Genomic DNA, 15,970 nt, shown 5'->3' with positions numbered 1-15,970 from the left:
TCCACACACGGAGCAGCCCGCGATTATGTAAGCTACCCTGACCACACTAATACTCCAGCCTTTCTCCAAACTTCCCTACCCCTCTTCCCTCAATATACCCTTAGTCATTCCAACCCTCACACTGAACAACCCCACTATGTCAATGAGCACGTACTAATCCCTACAATTCACTTGACATCATTTTATTATTTCTCCAATCCACTATGTATACCACAAAATAACACACCTCACGAAATTTAAAAAAGTAAAATTGACTTTTTTAGACTAACCACAGCACTAACACCTAGACAGTTTACTCACGTAGGATATAGAAAGCTGCTAAAAACTTTCACTGCACCCCGAGCTAATGATTATTCTATTGAATATTATGATCACAAAATCCTCAGACCTAACCAAGACCAATTTCTCGACAAAGATAAGTTCGCTAACCCACAACTAACAGAAAAATTGTTCATCCAAACACCCTACATCTTTACACTAAGCTCACTAGACAAAAAACAACCACCTTATTTCCGAAGCACTAATCGACATCCAGGCTTATGAATCATTTTACGATAACTTTAAAATTTTTTCTCACTCAAAAAGAACGAGATCTGCACTGTTTACACGACATCATGTTACGAACTAAACAAACGCACACTTACTCATATTATAGATTCATTCAAAATCATTTTAATTTACACACACCTTCACGACAACCCCACCATCGTTTTCAGTTTATTAATTCAAAATACATTTCACCATTTTTCTTAAAATTCGCATACTGTATTAAAGACACTAACTTCCAAGGAATCCTCAGAAGTTATGACCCTATAACCCAAATGTAAATATTTTGTCCACTCACCAAGACCTTTAATGCAGAAGAATCCCGACCCTTCATTGTCCCGCATGAACATATTCAACCTATAGAGATCCCAATATTAGAATTCATTAACAATACTAAATATAATCACAAGCTTTTTAACCTCATTCAACACACCAATCACTTGTTTTCTGTAGGCACCGAAGAACTAAACACCATAAAAGCACTTCAACTGCTATGGTCACTACTCGAAACTAAAAACATCATTCGCATATTAGCAAAATTACTAACCACATCAATTTCAATTCACGATATCTTCCCTCATGGCTTCTTCCCCGATAATTAGGTAAGTATAAATTAAATAATTTACACTAATAAATTCAAAACAGACTAACCATTTCTTATTAAATGTTTCTTCATTAGTCTTTACATCAGCATCATCCACGAAAACAGAAAACAGAAATAAAAATTGCAAACTCTTTTATACATTATAAACTTACTTTTCAAATAGCAAAATCTTTCATAATTCATAAACTTTTATGAACTAACAGCAATAAATGACGCAGTAAAATTTTCTCTCCACAGCAATAAACTCATCTATAAATTCTTTTCCCCAATGTAGTAAACCTAAATACATTGAAAAAAATTTAATAATTTCAATCCCCTCAAGTTAGTAAATTTAAAATTTTCAGCAGTTAAATTATACAAATGTCAGCTTTACTAACCTTTTCAAGAATCAATCGCACACAAATTTTATCCACACTCGCACAACTCGCCCACGACGAATTGTTTAAAATGATGATTTCAAGTTTCAACTTTCACTGATAACAACTCAAACTAATAATAACAAGTTTCAAACCGGTTGGAAAGGAATTATATAATAATCCCAACTAACCAACACAGCTTACAAACACAATGAAACACAAACTAACAGCATGACTAAGAAAAGAAAACCCACAGTACCCAAACTGGATTAAAACAGCTTAAAAAACCGATAATTTATTCTTTTGAAGACTTTTGATAAGGCAAAAAAAGAAAGCATAAAACGCCAAAAAGTCGAAAGACAAACCCAAACCAAACAAATTGATTTTTAAGAAAAGGACAAAACTAAAACAACAAAAGGAAAAAACCAGAAACAAACGCGACACAAAAAGTTAACACAAAACAGGACCCCAAAAAAAACCAGCATGAAATCATACCCTCACTCCTGGCCTAACCCACCAGAAGAGGACGAAGTCCTGAGCATGCTTAATAGCCGGCCTAAACCACCGTGCTAGAATCCACGCTTTGTGACCAACTCCTTAATTTTGATAAGAGGTACTCAAGTGTGAGTAACTCTTTTAAAATAACTGAACTAAAAATAAAAGCTTTTGCGATACAAACTAATAAAAAACCATAACTAAAAGAAGGACTAACGAAACATTTAATTATGTAAAATATATATTGCAGTAATATAGATCATACAAAATTACGAAGACGAGCATCAAGCAGCTAAGACGAGCTCATCACGCATAACCTACAGAATGGCTAAACACAACCGATATGCCGCTCACAACCACAACTCAAAGGATTTAAAGTACGATTTGACTCCGAAGCAAAGGAATTCATTGAAACAGACCAATGACCACCTCGATGTTCAAGTATACGTACAGATCCGTGTTACAGGGCATTTCCTCCAACTCGAACTTCACGCCATTCCTAATTCAGATCGAAACATAGTTCTCCACACCGATCAAGAACAGACGATCATAACAAACCATCTTGAAATCAGACTGATTTTGTTAACGATCTAAGTCATCGTTGAAGGACAAGATGAAATCTACGATTCCAGTTTCCTGGAGCTTCCTCCTCCAAGAATGGAAAAGAAATGATGCTCGCGAAACACGAACAATCAATCATCCATCCTCCCCTACAGAAATAAGTCAAAGAAACAAAAACTCTGTAAACCCCGGATAAGTGGAACCTGATCCAAACTATATATTATTATTGGTTCTAAATTAGATATTTTATCCCTAAAAAATATTGAAGACTAACCAATCATACTTCATCTAACTAACAACCCATTTATTTGTAAGTGCTGAAATTACTTGTAATTTCAGCACCAGAGCATTCTGAATTTAACTTACAGCTTAGTTGCCTTTTCCAAGAGACCAACTCGTATCCAACCAGTATACTCTAGATCTATTGAGACTAAGAGATATAAGAGTAAGATTAAGATCGGTATTAGACTAAGAAGTTGCGCGAAGGCCGAAAATAAGATAGCGTGACGAGCAGACGGTGTACCTTATCTGAAATTACTCTATGAGTTAGACCATCCGTTCAAACTCAGGTAATGCCCTGTCAGCGTCAAAACGCGGGTAATTTTTTACTAACAGTGGGGATGGGGAAGAGGAAAAACACGTTTAATCGAATTCTCAACTTATATGTGACTGTCACTATTGATTAAAATATTTAATAGCGAAACATCTGGTCCAAATAACGCGTTCCTAGTAGAGAAACATTTCACTTCGTACTTGAAACTGCATGTTTGAATATGAGAGAGGAGAAGATATGCCGAAAAAATCTTTCTATTGGAATTTGTCATTTTTTAACCAAAAACTACCTCAGATACTTACAAGAACTGTTAGAACATTCAGGGCTCATAAGTTTAAAGGGCAGTTGAACATGCCTCGATGCGAGCAGTGCGTTTTTACATGTGGTTAAGAATCTGCAGCACTTTACTCGGACGGTATATGAGCTGTACTGTAGTGTGTGTGTCACTGTTGTGTACTGACTTGGGACTTTTTCTGTGTTTTCTCAGGAGTGAGTATGTGGAGAGTGCACTGAGGATGAAGCAGATGAGTTGACTGCACACCATCACAGGGAACACGAACGACTCCGAGTAGCGCACTGCCCTGCACAACACCCCAGACTCCTCCTGTCCCATTTGCCCCCCATCGCCCACGTCGTAGTCCTCATGCGCCATCGCACTACAACCTTTTCGATTGTTTATTTATAAGATAAAACAGCAATATTTAATTTTTTTGGAGATCAATTCAATTTATGCACTTTCTATGCGACAATGAGAAACACTAATCGTTTCCTGATCGGTATAGAAAGAGGAAACGACTGTAGTTTATGTGATCTTGGATGATTTTGAATAATGAAATTGAGTCAGAAAACTTAGTCGAGATCTATTGTAATCAGTAATTGATGAAATGGCTTGCGCGAAAGTATAATATTTTCCTAAACTATTGAACGTTCTTGACTGAAAAGAGATATCAGTTCAGAAGGTCAATCGGAGAAGTTCTCAATACAACAAACCAATCTCGCGCCTGCTTCTGCAGTTACTGATCAACTGCGCAAATATTGAGGTCACTTTGCATCCTTCTCATATGTCCGCGTCTTGAATGATATGCAAGTTCTCTCTTATCAGCTGATTGTTGACCTTTTAGCTCTTTCGTGTATTTCTCAAACCGAGCCAAGTGTCCTGCCATTTTGCTGTATTTTGAAAACTCCATTTAGGTTCAGTTCTGAAAATTTTTAGAAATTGTATTATTCTCGCTAAAAAAACTGATGCATTGAGAAAAAATATAGATGAAACAAATTTCAAGCCACTGAGGAGTTTTGCTTAAAACTTATCAAACATTGAATAAAAAGCGACTTTCAATCCTTTCGAGGTAAAAAGAACTTTTGTTTCATAGAAAATTTAAAATTAAGACTTTTAATTACTGTCGCAAAATTTTTAAGGAAACTTTCGAAAGGTTTTGAAACGTGTTTTTTTCTAGGTCCAATACTCATCATAAAATCGATATCATCCAAACAACAAGTTTCAAAATCTGAGGGCATTCAGTTTTTTATGTTGGAGTATAAAAGAATAGTAGAAAAACCTTATTTCAACGATGTTTGTCCTTTTAGAGATTGTATCAGGAATTTAGGCATATTACTGCAGCTTAAAAATTACGAAAAATTGAGAATTGTGAAAATTAAGAAAAAAGAAGAAAAAAAAGACAAAAAGAAAAGAAAGGAAAAAAGAAGCTTAAGAAAAAAAAATATGATGATTTTTTTTCATTGATTTTCGCGTTTCTCACAATGGTTGAAACAAGAAGACACTATCAGGCAAACTAGAGAAGCTTTCAAGTGAATTAGTATGATTGCGGTAAACGGTCCATCAGATTTGCTGCAAGGAAAATGATAGTATAGAAGGACAAAGCCTCGAGTGTCCCGACTGTTCGTCAACTTGTCTCAAATAGTTTTAGTACAGAGATTTTGAAAAATTTTGTCCTACAATGTAACCTTAGAGATTGGCATTTGACTTGTTTAGGAAATTAGTATGACCAGCTAGCTCGATCGACTTTGAGCAGTTTTGAGTGCGAGACAATTCGCCTCGCAAAACTAATTCGCGTCATACATTCAAATATAAAAACTTTCAAATACCCTTAAATGAGTCCAGACATGGCCACTATGATTTTTTTAAAAACCCGAAAACACCACAAACAGTTCTTTGCATTTTAAAAAACATTTAACCTCTTGTAGTCCATATCCTTTTTGGTAAGAACTGTTCTCATAAAAACTTTTTGTTTGCTTAAGTTGGTTTGAACCATCCTAAACAAACACTTCCTTATTTCTTTTCAAAAATCTCAACCCTTGCAATTGATAAAAATTTTAAAAAAACACTAACAAAGTGAAAAAACTTTGAAAAAATTGAAAATTACTCTGCAACCCCAGCTTTTTCAACTTAGATTTTTTGTTAAGAATCAGAGTTAGAGCAACAAAGATCAAAGGCATGGTTTAGAGACTGAGACATATTCTGAGGTTTGAACTAAGGATTGAGAAGAGGTAGTGATTGATGAAGAATGAAATGAGAAAGTGAATATCAATGACATGACAAAATGAGCATCACAAAGTACCAGTTAATAATTACCAACTTAATAAAATGTTTGTGATCTGAGTTTAGTCAGTTTTGACTGCTTTAATCAGTTTTTGCCTCCAAACTGATTCGTTTCAATTTCAAATATTCTGTCAGACTTTGGGATGGTCTGCCTCCAACACTCCAACTCAAGCTGAATTGGCTTTGTCTAAAGTCAGACTGCAACCCATCAAAGTCCAACGATGTTGGTCCAACTTAGCCTTGCTCTGGGTTTTCGTCAACAATTCAGCTTCATGATCTCATTAGGGCAATACTGGAGTTCAACTGTCTCAGCTTACACTCAATCTCGAAGAAAGTGGTATTTTACATCGATTTGCTTCGTTCGCTTCTGCATCACAGGAATCTTGTACATCTTGATTCCAGAATCTTTTGATTTGTACAGCGCTGGTTTTCATTCTTGATGACTGTTGGCCCGTCATAAATCACGCCGCCCATCTCATCGATAAGTGATCGCAGACAAGGCGCCTTTTGAAAAGCTGCTGCCCCTGCTTGGTACTCAGCCTCACTGGTAGATATAGCTTCAGTTGTTTGCTTCTTGCTGCTTCAACTAACTGCTGCTCCTGCTATCTGCAAATGAAAGTTGTAGCCAAAAATTTTTGGGGATGTCAGAATTTGCGGATGATCAAAAGAGTCTTGCATGATCAGTGCCTTTCGTGTAGCACAAATTTAATTCTTTGCTCCCCTTCGGGTAACAAAGAAACCTCTTTGCAGCCACCCAGTGCACCCTTTCCAGACTCTCCCGGAAACGGGAGCGTTGCGTCACAGAAGTTAGGGTATCTGGGCTTGTTTGATTAGCTATGTATAATAATGAGCCCGCAATGTCTCTGTAGTACACAGCTTTCATGGACACTGCCTCTGCTGACCCAGCTTCAGAGCAGTCCTTCCTTGACTGTTGCTCGTTGATTTACACTGCTGTGCCTACTTGTTTGCAGTGAGATAGGCGCAACTCATAGAGACTTCGCTAGTGAAGTACACTTGACTATCGCCGCCGTTGATCCCCTCTCACTGCTCCCTGTACACTGTTTCTGTTTGAGGAGAGTTCGGGAATTACAAGGTTATCTTTTACCCCCAGAGCCAGCAGTATCCTCTTTGTTTTGCATTTGTATGGCGAGCAAACGTCTAATTGAGGTCAATTTCCTACTTGAACCCTTTTACTACATATCTGGCGTCAACCGCTCCATTTGTCTCATCGCATCTCTCTTCACAGCAAGTGACCATTGTCCAGGAATAAGTTTTCAGGATCGTGGTCTAGGAAGTGTCCATGTTCCCATTGCATCTAGAGTTTTTTACTCTAAAGCCATCGCTACCAGCCACTGCTCCTTTTGGTTCCAGTTTCTGCTTCTAAATAGCTCCTTGGCTGTTAGATTCCAGTAACTTAAGCCAGTACTTATTGAAAGGGTGTGTTACTTGTCCTCATGAACCTCTGCATCTACTGATTCCTACTCAACCTGATCAACCTGATGATCTTCAGTAGCCCCACTGAAAATGCTGTATTAACCTCAGTTGGTGCCCTTGCCGCTTCCCTCGTTAACGTCGTGTTTGGTTGCTCATTAGCAATGCATCCGCCGATTGATAGCTTCAGGCTTTGTAATGATTCAATTTCAACCATAAACTCATCTGGAAGTTTTTTCTTTGAGTTTCACGCTTCTTGCTCACACCACTTGTCTTGTCTCTAGATCCATCAGCAAGTAGGTTTTGCTCTCTTCGTCCTAGCCAATGAACTTGTTTTTCTTGCCATTTAGATTCAATTTCCGTCCATTGCCTCGATCTAGATAGAATGCCAGGCATCCAAACATACGCAAGCAACTTAGCTTTAATGTTTTCCCAGTAGTTCATCTCCGTCGGTGAAAGGCGTTTCTCATTGCTGGATGTGGGAAATGAATTGCGAACCCTCACAGATGTCAATGTTGCTGCTCGCAACCAGAACATCTTCGGTAGTTTTGCTTCTGCCAACAGACATTGACTCATCGCGATGACCAATTTGTTGTGGCGCTCTGTTGTTATGGGGCATAGTGAACTATTGCTTCACCTGGGATTCTCTTCAAAAACTTTTATAATCGTTTGACGAAATTTCATCTCCATTATCAGTTCGCAGGCCTCTTGGTGCCCCATGATCAGCTATAAACTCCTGAAACTTCAGTAGAGCATCACTCACCAGGTACTAGAGCATAACCAGCTGGCGGAAGTCGTCGATAAAGCTCAAAGCATAGCGTGCACCATGCACACTCGGTACTTCAAATAGTCAATGGATGTCACCGAAGACCCGTTTCCCCAGTGCCAATGCTTTGCTGCTAATCTTCATAGACACTGCTTCTTCATGCATCGTGCAAACTAGATGCGCGCTGACAAATGACAGGCAATGAAAGATTCTACCGATTGAGGTGCCCCACGCCCCCGAGTCGGTTCAACAAAGTTACATCACTGATATAGCTCTTTGTCTTCGTCACTAGTGTTATCAGATTCCTCCTAAATTTGCACTCAGAAAGAAAAACTTGCCGCGTCGCCTCACAGGTAGCTGTGCCCTCTCTGGTGCCATTAGTTCCCAAGCATCAGCGGTGAAAACGAAACTTGACCCACAAGCTTGTGCTGAGCTCACTTTCATCAAGTCCACAGTGCAGCCCGGCACAAACAGCACCTTGTGAAAACTTTAACTTACACAGCATCATGGCAGTACCCGATTTCCACTTCCACTTCCACTGATATTTTGCCTTCAATCCTTGACAAAGTGCCATTGCCCTTCTGCTTCTGCAAAGTTGTCCCTCCGTTCCAGGTCTCAAAGCTAGAAAAAACAGCCCTTTCGCGCACCACATGATCAGTTCACCCCGTATCCACAATGATGTCGTCTCTCTTCATTGAAGTTGTAGCACAGCAACTGAAGAACCCTGTCCTCCCCTGCTTGCACTCGCTTGTAAAAAATCCAGGTTGCCTACAATTGAAGCATCTTTGCTTCTTTGCTCCTGGCTCACTTGACCCGTTCGACCCACTGCATCGAGCACTAGATTTATCTTTGTCCTTTTTGATTTTGCAGTCTCTTGTTTTATGATTTTTTTGACTGTATGCATACCAGCCATTACTTGACACTCTTTTCTTTTTCCTATGTATGAAAAAGAATGGCTCTGTATGAAAGCCATCTAAAGCCATTGGTATTAAAGTCATATAAACCTGATTCAATGTTTTCCCATAGTTCATCTCCGTCGGTGAAAGGCGTTTCTCATTGCTGGATGTGGGAAATGAATTGCGAACCCTCACAGATGTCAATATTGCTGCTCGCAACCAAAACATCTTCGGTAGTTTTGCTTCTGCCAACAGGCATTGACTCATCGCGATGACCAAATTGTTGTGGCGCTCTGTTGTTATGGGGCATAGTGAACTATTGCTTCACCTGGGATTCTCTTCAAAATCTTTTATAATCGTTTGACGAAATTTCATCTCCATTATCAGTTCGCAGGCCTCTTGGTGCCCGATGATCAGCTATAAACTCCTGAAACTTCAGTAGAGCATCACTCACCAGGTACTAGAGCATAACCAGCTGGCGGAAGTCGTCGATAAAGCTCAAAGCATAGCGTGCACCATGCATACTCGGTACTTCAAATAGTCAATGGATGTTACTGAAGACCCGTTTCCCCAGTGCCAATGCTTTGCTGCTAATCTTCATAGGCACTCCTACTTCATGCATCGTGCAAACTACATGCCCGCTGACAAATGACAGGCAATGAAAGATTCTACCGATTGAGGTGCCCCACGCCCCACGAGCCGGTTCAAGAAAGTTACATCACTGATATAGCTCTTTGTCTTCGTCACTAGTGTTATCAGATTCCTCCTAAATTGGTACTCAGAAAGAAAAACTTGCCGTGTCGCCTCACAGGTAGCTGTGCCCTCTCTGGTGCCATTAGTTCGCAAGCATCAGCGGTGAAAACGAAACTTGACCCACAAGCTTGTGCTGAACTCACTTTCATCAAGTCCACACTGTAGCTCGGCACAAACAGCACCTAGTGAAAACTTTAACTTACAAAGCATCATGGCAGTACCCGATCTCCACTTCCACTTCCACTGATATTTTGCCCTCAATCCTTGACAACGTGCCTTTGCCCTTCTGCTTCTGCAAATTTGTCCCTCCGTTCCAGGTCTCAAAGCTAGAAAAAACAGCCCTTTCGCGCACCACATGATCAGTTCACCCCGTATCCACAATGATGTTGTCTCTCTTCATTGAAGTTGTAGCACAGCAACTGAAGAACCCTGTCCTCCCCTGCTTGCACTCCCTTGTAAAAAATCCAGGTTGCCTACAATTGAAGCATCTTTGCTTCTTTGTTCCTGGCTCACTTGACCCGTTCGACCCACTGCATTGAGCACTAGATTTATCACTGTCACTTTTGAATTTGCAGTCTCTTGTCTTATGATTTTTTTGACTGTATGCATACCAGCCATTACTTGGCACTCTTTTTTTTCCCTATATATGAAAAAGAATGGCTGTGTGTGAAAACCATCTAAAGCCATTGGTATTAAAGTCATATAAACCTGATTCAATGTTTTCCCATAGTTCATCTTCGTCGGTGAAAGGCGTTTCTCATTGCTGGATGTGGGAAATGAATTGCGAACCCTCACAGATGTCAATGGTGCTGCTCGCAACCAGAACATCTTCGGTAGTTTTGCTTCTGCCAACAGACATTGACTCATCGCGATGACCAATTTGTTGTGGCGCTCTGTTGTTATGGGGCATAGTGAACTATTGCTTCACCTGGGATTCTCTTCAAAATCTTTTATAATCGTTTGACGAAATTTCATCTCCATTATCAGTTCGCAGGCCTCTTGGTGCCCCATGATCAGCTATAAACTCCTGAAACTTCAGTAGAGCATCACTCACCAGGTACTAGAGCATAACCAGCTGGCGGAAGTCGTCGATAAAGCTCAAAGCATAGCGTGCACCATGCACACTCGGTACTTCAAATAGTCAATGGATGTCACCGAAGACCCGTTTCCCCAGTGCCAATGCTTTGCTGCTAATCTTCATAGACACTGCTTCTTCATGCATCGTGCAAACTAGATGCGCGCTGACAAATGACAGGCATTGAAAGATTCTACCGATTGAGGTGCGCCACGAGTCGGTTCAACAAAGTTACATCACTGATATAGCTCTTTGTCTTCGTCACTAGTGTTATCAGATTCCTCCTAATTTTTCACTCAGAAAGAAAAACTTGCCGTCTCGCCTCACAGGTAGCTGTGCCCTCTCTGGTGCCATTAGTTCCCAAGCATCAGCGGTGAAAACGAAACTTGACCCACAAGCTTGTGCTGAGCTCACTTTCAACAAGTCCACACTGCAGCTCGGCACAAACAGCACCTTGTGAAAACTTTAACTTACACAGCATCATGGCAGTACTCGATCTCCACTTCCACTTCCAATGATATTTTGTTCTCAATCCTTGACAACGTGCCATTGCCCTTCTGCTTCTGCAAAGTTGTCTCTCCGTTCCAGGTCTCAAAGCTAGAAAAAACAGCCCTTTCGCGCACCACATGATCAGTTCACCCCGTATCCACAATGATGTCGTCTCTCTTCATTGAAGTTGTAGCACAGCAACTGAAGAACCCTGTCCTCCCCTGCTTGCACTCCCTTGTAAAAAATCCAGGCTGCCTACAATTGAAGCATCTTTGCTTCTTTGCTCCTGGCTCACTTGACCCGTTCGACCCACTGCATTGAGCACTAGATTTATCACTGTCACTTTTGAATTTGCAGTCTCTTGTCTTATGATTTTTTTGACTGTATGCATACCAGCCATTACTTGGCACTCTTTTTTTTCCCTATATATGAAAAAGAATGGCTGTGTGTGAAAACCATCTAAAGCCATTGGTATTAAAGTCATATAAACCTGATTCAATGTTTTCCCATAGTTCATCTTCGTCGGTGAAAGGCGTTTCTCATTGCTGGATGTGGGAAATGAATTGCGAACCCTCACAGATGTCAATGGTGCTGCTCGCAACCAGAACATCTTCGGTAGTTTTGCTTCTGCCAACAGACATTGACTCATCGCGATGACCAATTTGTTGTGGCGCTCTGTTGTTATGGGGCATAGTGAACTATTGCTTCACCTGGGATTCTCTTCAAAATCTTTTATAATCGTTTGACGAAATTTCATCTCCATTATCAGTTCGCAGGCCTCTTGGTGCCCCATGATCAGCTATAAACTCCTGAAACTTCAGTAGAGCATCACTCACCAGGTACTAGAGCATAACCAGCTGGCGGAAGTCGTCGATAAAGCTCAAAGCATAGCGTGCACCATGCACACTCGGTACTTCAAATAGTCAATGGATGTCACCGAAGACCCGTTTCCCCAGTGCCAATGCTTTGCTGCTAATCTTCATAGACACTGCTTCTTCATGCATCGTGCAAACTAGATGCGCGCTGACAAATGACAGGCATTGAAAGATTCTACCGATTGAGGTGCGCCACGAGTCGGTTCAACAAAGTTACATCACTGATATAGCTCTTTGTCTTCGTCACTAGTGTTATCAGATTCCTCCTAATTTTTCACTCAGAAAGAAAAACTTGCCGTCTCGCCTCACAGGTAGCTGTGCCCTCTCTGGTGCCATTAGTTCCCAAGCATCAGCGGTGAAAACGAAACTTGACCCACAAGCTTGTGCTGAGCTCACTTTCAACAAGTCCACACTGCAGCTCGGCACAAACAGCACCTTGTGAAAACTTTAACTTACACAGCATCATGGCAGTACTCGATCTCCACTTCCACTTCCAATGATATTTTGTTCTCAATCCTTGACAACGTGCCATTGCCCTTCTGCTTCTGCAAAGTTGTCCCTCCGTTCCAGGTCTCAAAGCTAGAAAAAACAGCCCTTTCGCGCACCACATGATCAGTTCACCCCGTATCCACAATGATGTCGTCTCTCTTCATTGAAGTTGTAGCACAGCAACTGAAGAACCCTGTCCTCCCCTGCTTGCACTCCCTTGTAAAAAATCCAGGCTGCCTACAATTGAAGCATCTTTGCTTCTTTGCTCCTGGCTCACTTGACCCGTTCGACCCACTGTATCGAGCACTAGATTTATCACTGTCACTTTTGAATTTGCAGTCTCTTGTCTTATGACTTTTTTGACTGTATGCATACCAGCCATTACTTGGCACTCTTTTCTTTTTCCTATGTATGAAAAAGAATGGCTGTGTATGAAAGCCATCTAAAGCCATTGGTAATAAAAACATATTAACCAGATTCAATGTTTTCCCATAGTTCATCTCCGTCGGTGAAAGGCGTTTCTCATTGCTGGATGTGGGAAATGAATTGCGAATCCTCACAGATGTCAATGTTGCTGCTCGCAACCAGAACATCTTCGGTAGTTTTGCTTCTGCCAACAGACATTGACTCAGCGCGATGACCAATTTGTTGTGGCGCTCTGTTGTTATGGGGCATAGTGAACTATTGCTTCACCTGGGATTCTCTTCAAAATCTTATATAATCAATTGACGAAATTTCATCTCCATTATCAGTTCGCAGGCCTCTTGGTGCCCCATCATCAGCTATAAACTCCTAAAACTTCAGTAGAGAATCACTCACCAGGTACTAGAGCATAACCAGCTGGCGGAAGTCGTCGATAAAGCACAAAGCATAGCGTGCACCATGCATAGTCGGTACTTCAAATAGTCAATGGATGTCACTGAAGACCCGTTTCCCCAGTGCCAATGCTTTGCTGCTAATCTTCATAGACACTGCTACTTCATGCATTGTGCAAACTACATGCTCGCTGACAAATGACAGGCAATGAAAGATTCTACCGATTGAGGTGCCCCACGAGTCGGTTCAACAAAGTTACATCACTGATATAGCTCTTTGTCTTCGTCACTAGTGTTATCAGATTCCTCCTAAATTTGCACTCAGAAAGAAAAACTTGCCGTGTCGCCTCACAGGTAGCTGTGCCCTCTCTGGTGCCATTAGTTCCCAAGCATCAGCAGTGAAAACGAAACTTGACCCACAAATTTGTGCTGAGCTCACTTTCATCAAGTCCACACTGTAGCTATGCACGAACAGCACCTGGTGAAAACTTTAAATTACAAAGCATCATGGCAGTACCCGATCTCCACTTCCACTTCCACTGATATTTTGCCCTCAATCCTTGACAAAGTGCCATTGCCCTTCTGCTTCTGCAAAGTTGTCCCTCCGTTCCAGGTCTCAAAGCTAGAAAAAACAGCCCTTTCGCGCACCACATGATCAGTTCACCCCGTATCCACAATGATGTCGTCTCTCTTCATTGAAGTTGTAGCACAGCAACTGAAGAACCCTGTCCTCCCCTGCTTGCACTCCCTTGTAAAAAGTCCAGGTTGCCTACAATTGAAGCATCTTTGCTTCTTTGCTCCTGGCTCACTTGACCTGTTCGACCCACTGCATCGAGCACTAGATTTATCACTGTCACTTTTGATTTTGCAGTCTTATGACTTTTTTGACTGTATGCATACCAGCCATTACTTGGCACTCTTTTCTTTTTCCTATGCGTGAAAAAGAATGGCTGTGTATGAAAGCCATCTAAAGTCATTGGTATTAAAGTCATATAACCCTGATTCAATTAAAGTTTTTTAATTTTTTATTTTCAAAATCTTACCTTTCTGATTACAAAAATGCTTTTCAATTATGTTTTTCCTTCACAAAAAGTGTAGTTATTTTTTTTCTTTTGTAAGTATAGACATTAGCCGAAAAAAATTAATCATAGATTCCGAAAAGATAATCTCGATCGGAATCCCAATTAGGGCAAGGAAACCGAAGCTTTTCGAAAAATCGCTTTTCCTATGGTAAGAATTACGAGCTACATGCAACAAGCACAGCAAAAAGTGAAGTGTAACTTTGAATATCATAAAGAGAAAAAATCATAACTTCAAAACCGTTTTTCAAAACCTTTATTAAACAAATTTTTGCGTTTGAAAAATGAATGAAATAACAACAAAAACAAGTTGCCTTTACAAATTGAAGGAAAATTGAAAAGAGATGTATAAAAAGATCCCTTTACTTATTTCTTACCAATGTTCTGCTGAATCAGCTCAGTTTTTAGAAACATGGGATGAATGAGCTTACGTTTGGAAAAAAAGCTGATTGAAGATTCGATAAGCTTATAAAATTTTTCTTCGTCCCTGTTGGATGCATATTTAGCTACAGACTTTTGTGGAGTATTGCATTTTATACATTCAACTGAACATTCAACTAAGACAAAAATGACTAAGTGAGCCCAATTGTTTCAGAAACTTTTCTCATTCATCCCCATTTTCTCGTTCAAACCTTATTACAAGTGATCTGAACAAATATACTTCATAAGGACTGGTAATACAAAGGTGAAACAATTAAATTTTTGGCTTCTAGGTGATAGGTTTGAGTCACAGTTTTTGATCCCAAATTTTGGTCTCAAGCTCAAGTTGCCACTAAAAATGGTGCAACCGGTCACACTCTGCGTACTGGTTGGCTCTCTGTGCATATTGGGTCACGCCGTTTGCGCCATTTTGACTTGATTGCAAAGCTTGGACATAAAACCTCGACCTCGACCCGGAAAAAAAATCAAACAGCTTTTTATGCTGTGCTGTATCTCGTGGAAAAATGCGATCAGCTAAAACTAAGACGGAGCAAATGGCGGAGCAAGCTTTTTTAAAAGATAAAGAAAAGACTATCCTCCGTCAAAAAAAACAACCATCATCTGTTTGGATCATATCACATCAAAGTTTGGAACACAGAAAGACCAAGTATCAAACTCCTAGCCCCATAGAGTCTAACTAACCCATCCGGCCGTAAGTTAAAAGATTGACAGGTAGGCGGCGCTTAAAAACTGAAACTATTCAAATTAATAATTTATCCTTTTTGCCTTACACCAAAAGAAAAGCATTAATTGAAATTGATTATCTTGAACTACTCATTTTGAGAATATGAAAAAAAATGTGTCACTCAACTTGCACAAAAGTTCGGATATAATCAAAACTCTTAGACTTTCTTTCGAGAATTGCGCAGACTATGTTCAGACTATGCTCTCTCTATTTTCAGATTTTGCGCACTATTTTTTGAGACTTTGCGCACACAGGTTCAGATTTTGCGCAAACTGTGTCCAGACTTTGCGCCGATAATGTTCAGTCTTTGTTGAGACGCTGTTCAGAGTTTTTACGGACTATGTTCGGAATTTTTACAGAAAATGTTCAAATCTTGAGCAGACTATTTTTAGACTTTGCGGATACATTTCAGACTTTGTAGTCAATTTTCAGACTTCAATCAGAAATTTTTCAAATCTTTCGCAG

At 40.2% G+C, this 15,970-nt stretch overlaps 1 protein-coding gene across 1 annotated transcript in view; it reads right to left on the bottom strand.

Annotated features, from left to right (window-relative positions):
* The window catches only part of LOC134840307 (uncharacterized), a 107,917-nt gene extending 103,795 nt beyond the window's left edge, over window positions 1-4,122 (bottom strand). The window contains exon 1 of the mRNA XM_063856059.1: window positions 3,577-4,122. Coding sequence (XP_063712129.1) covers window positions 3,577-3,767 — 191 coding nt within the window. The 5' untranslated portion in view covers window positions 3,768-4,122. The remainder of the gene's footprint in view (window positions 1-3,576) is intronic.
* Window positions 4,123-15,970: the final 11,848 nt, after the last annotated feature.

This window comes from Symsagittifera roscoffensis, chromosome 2, assembly GCF_963678635.1.
Source record: "Symsagittifera roscoffensis chromosome 2, txSymRosc1.1, whole genome shotgun sequence".
In the NCBI taxonomy this organism is placed as follows: Eukaryota; Metazoa; Xenacoelomorpha; order Acoela; family Convolutidae; genus Symsagittifera; species Symsagittifera roscoffensis.
Note: the sequence above shows the minus strand (reverse complement) of the source record. Positions and strands in the feature narration are given on the sequence as shown.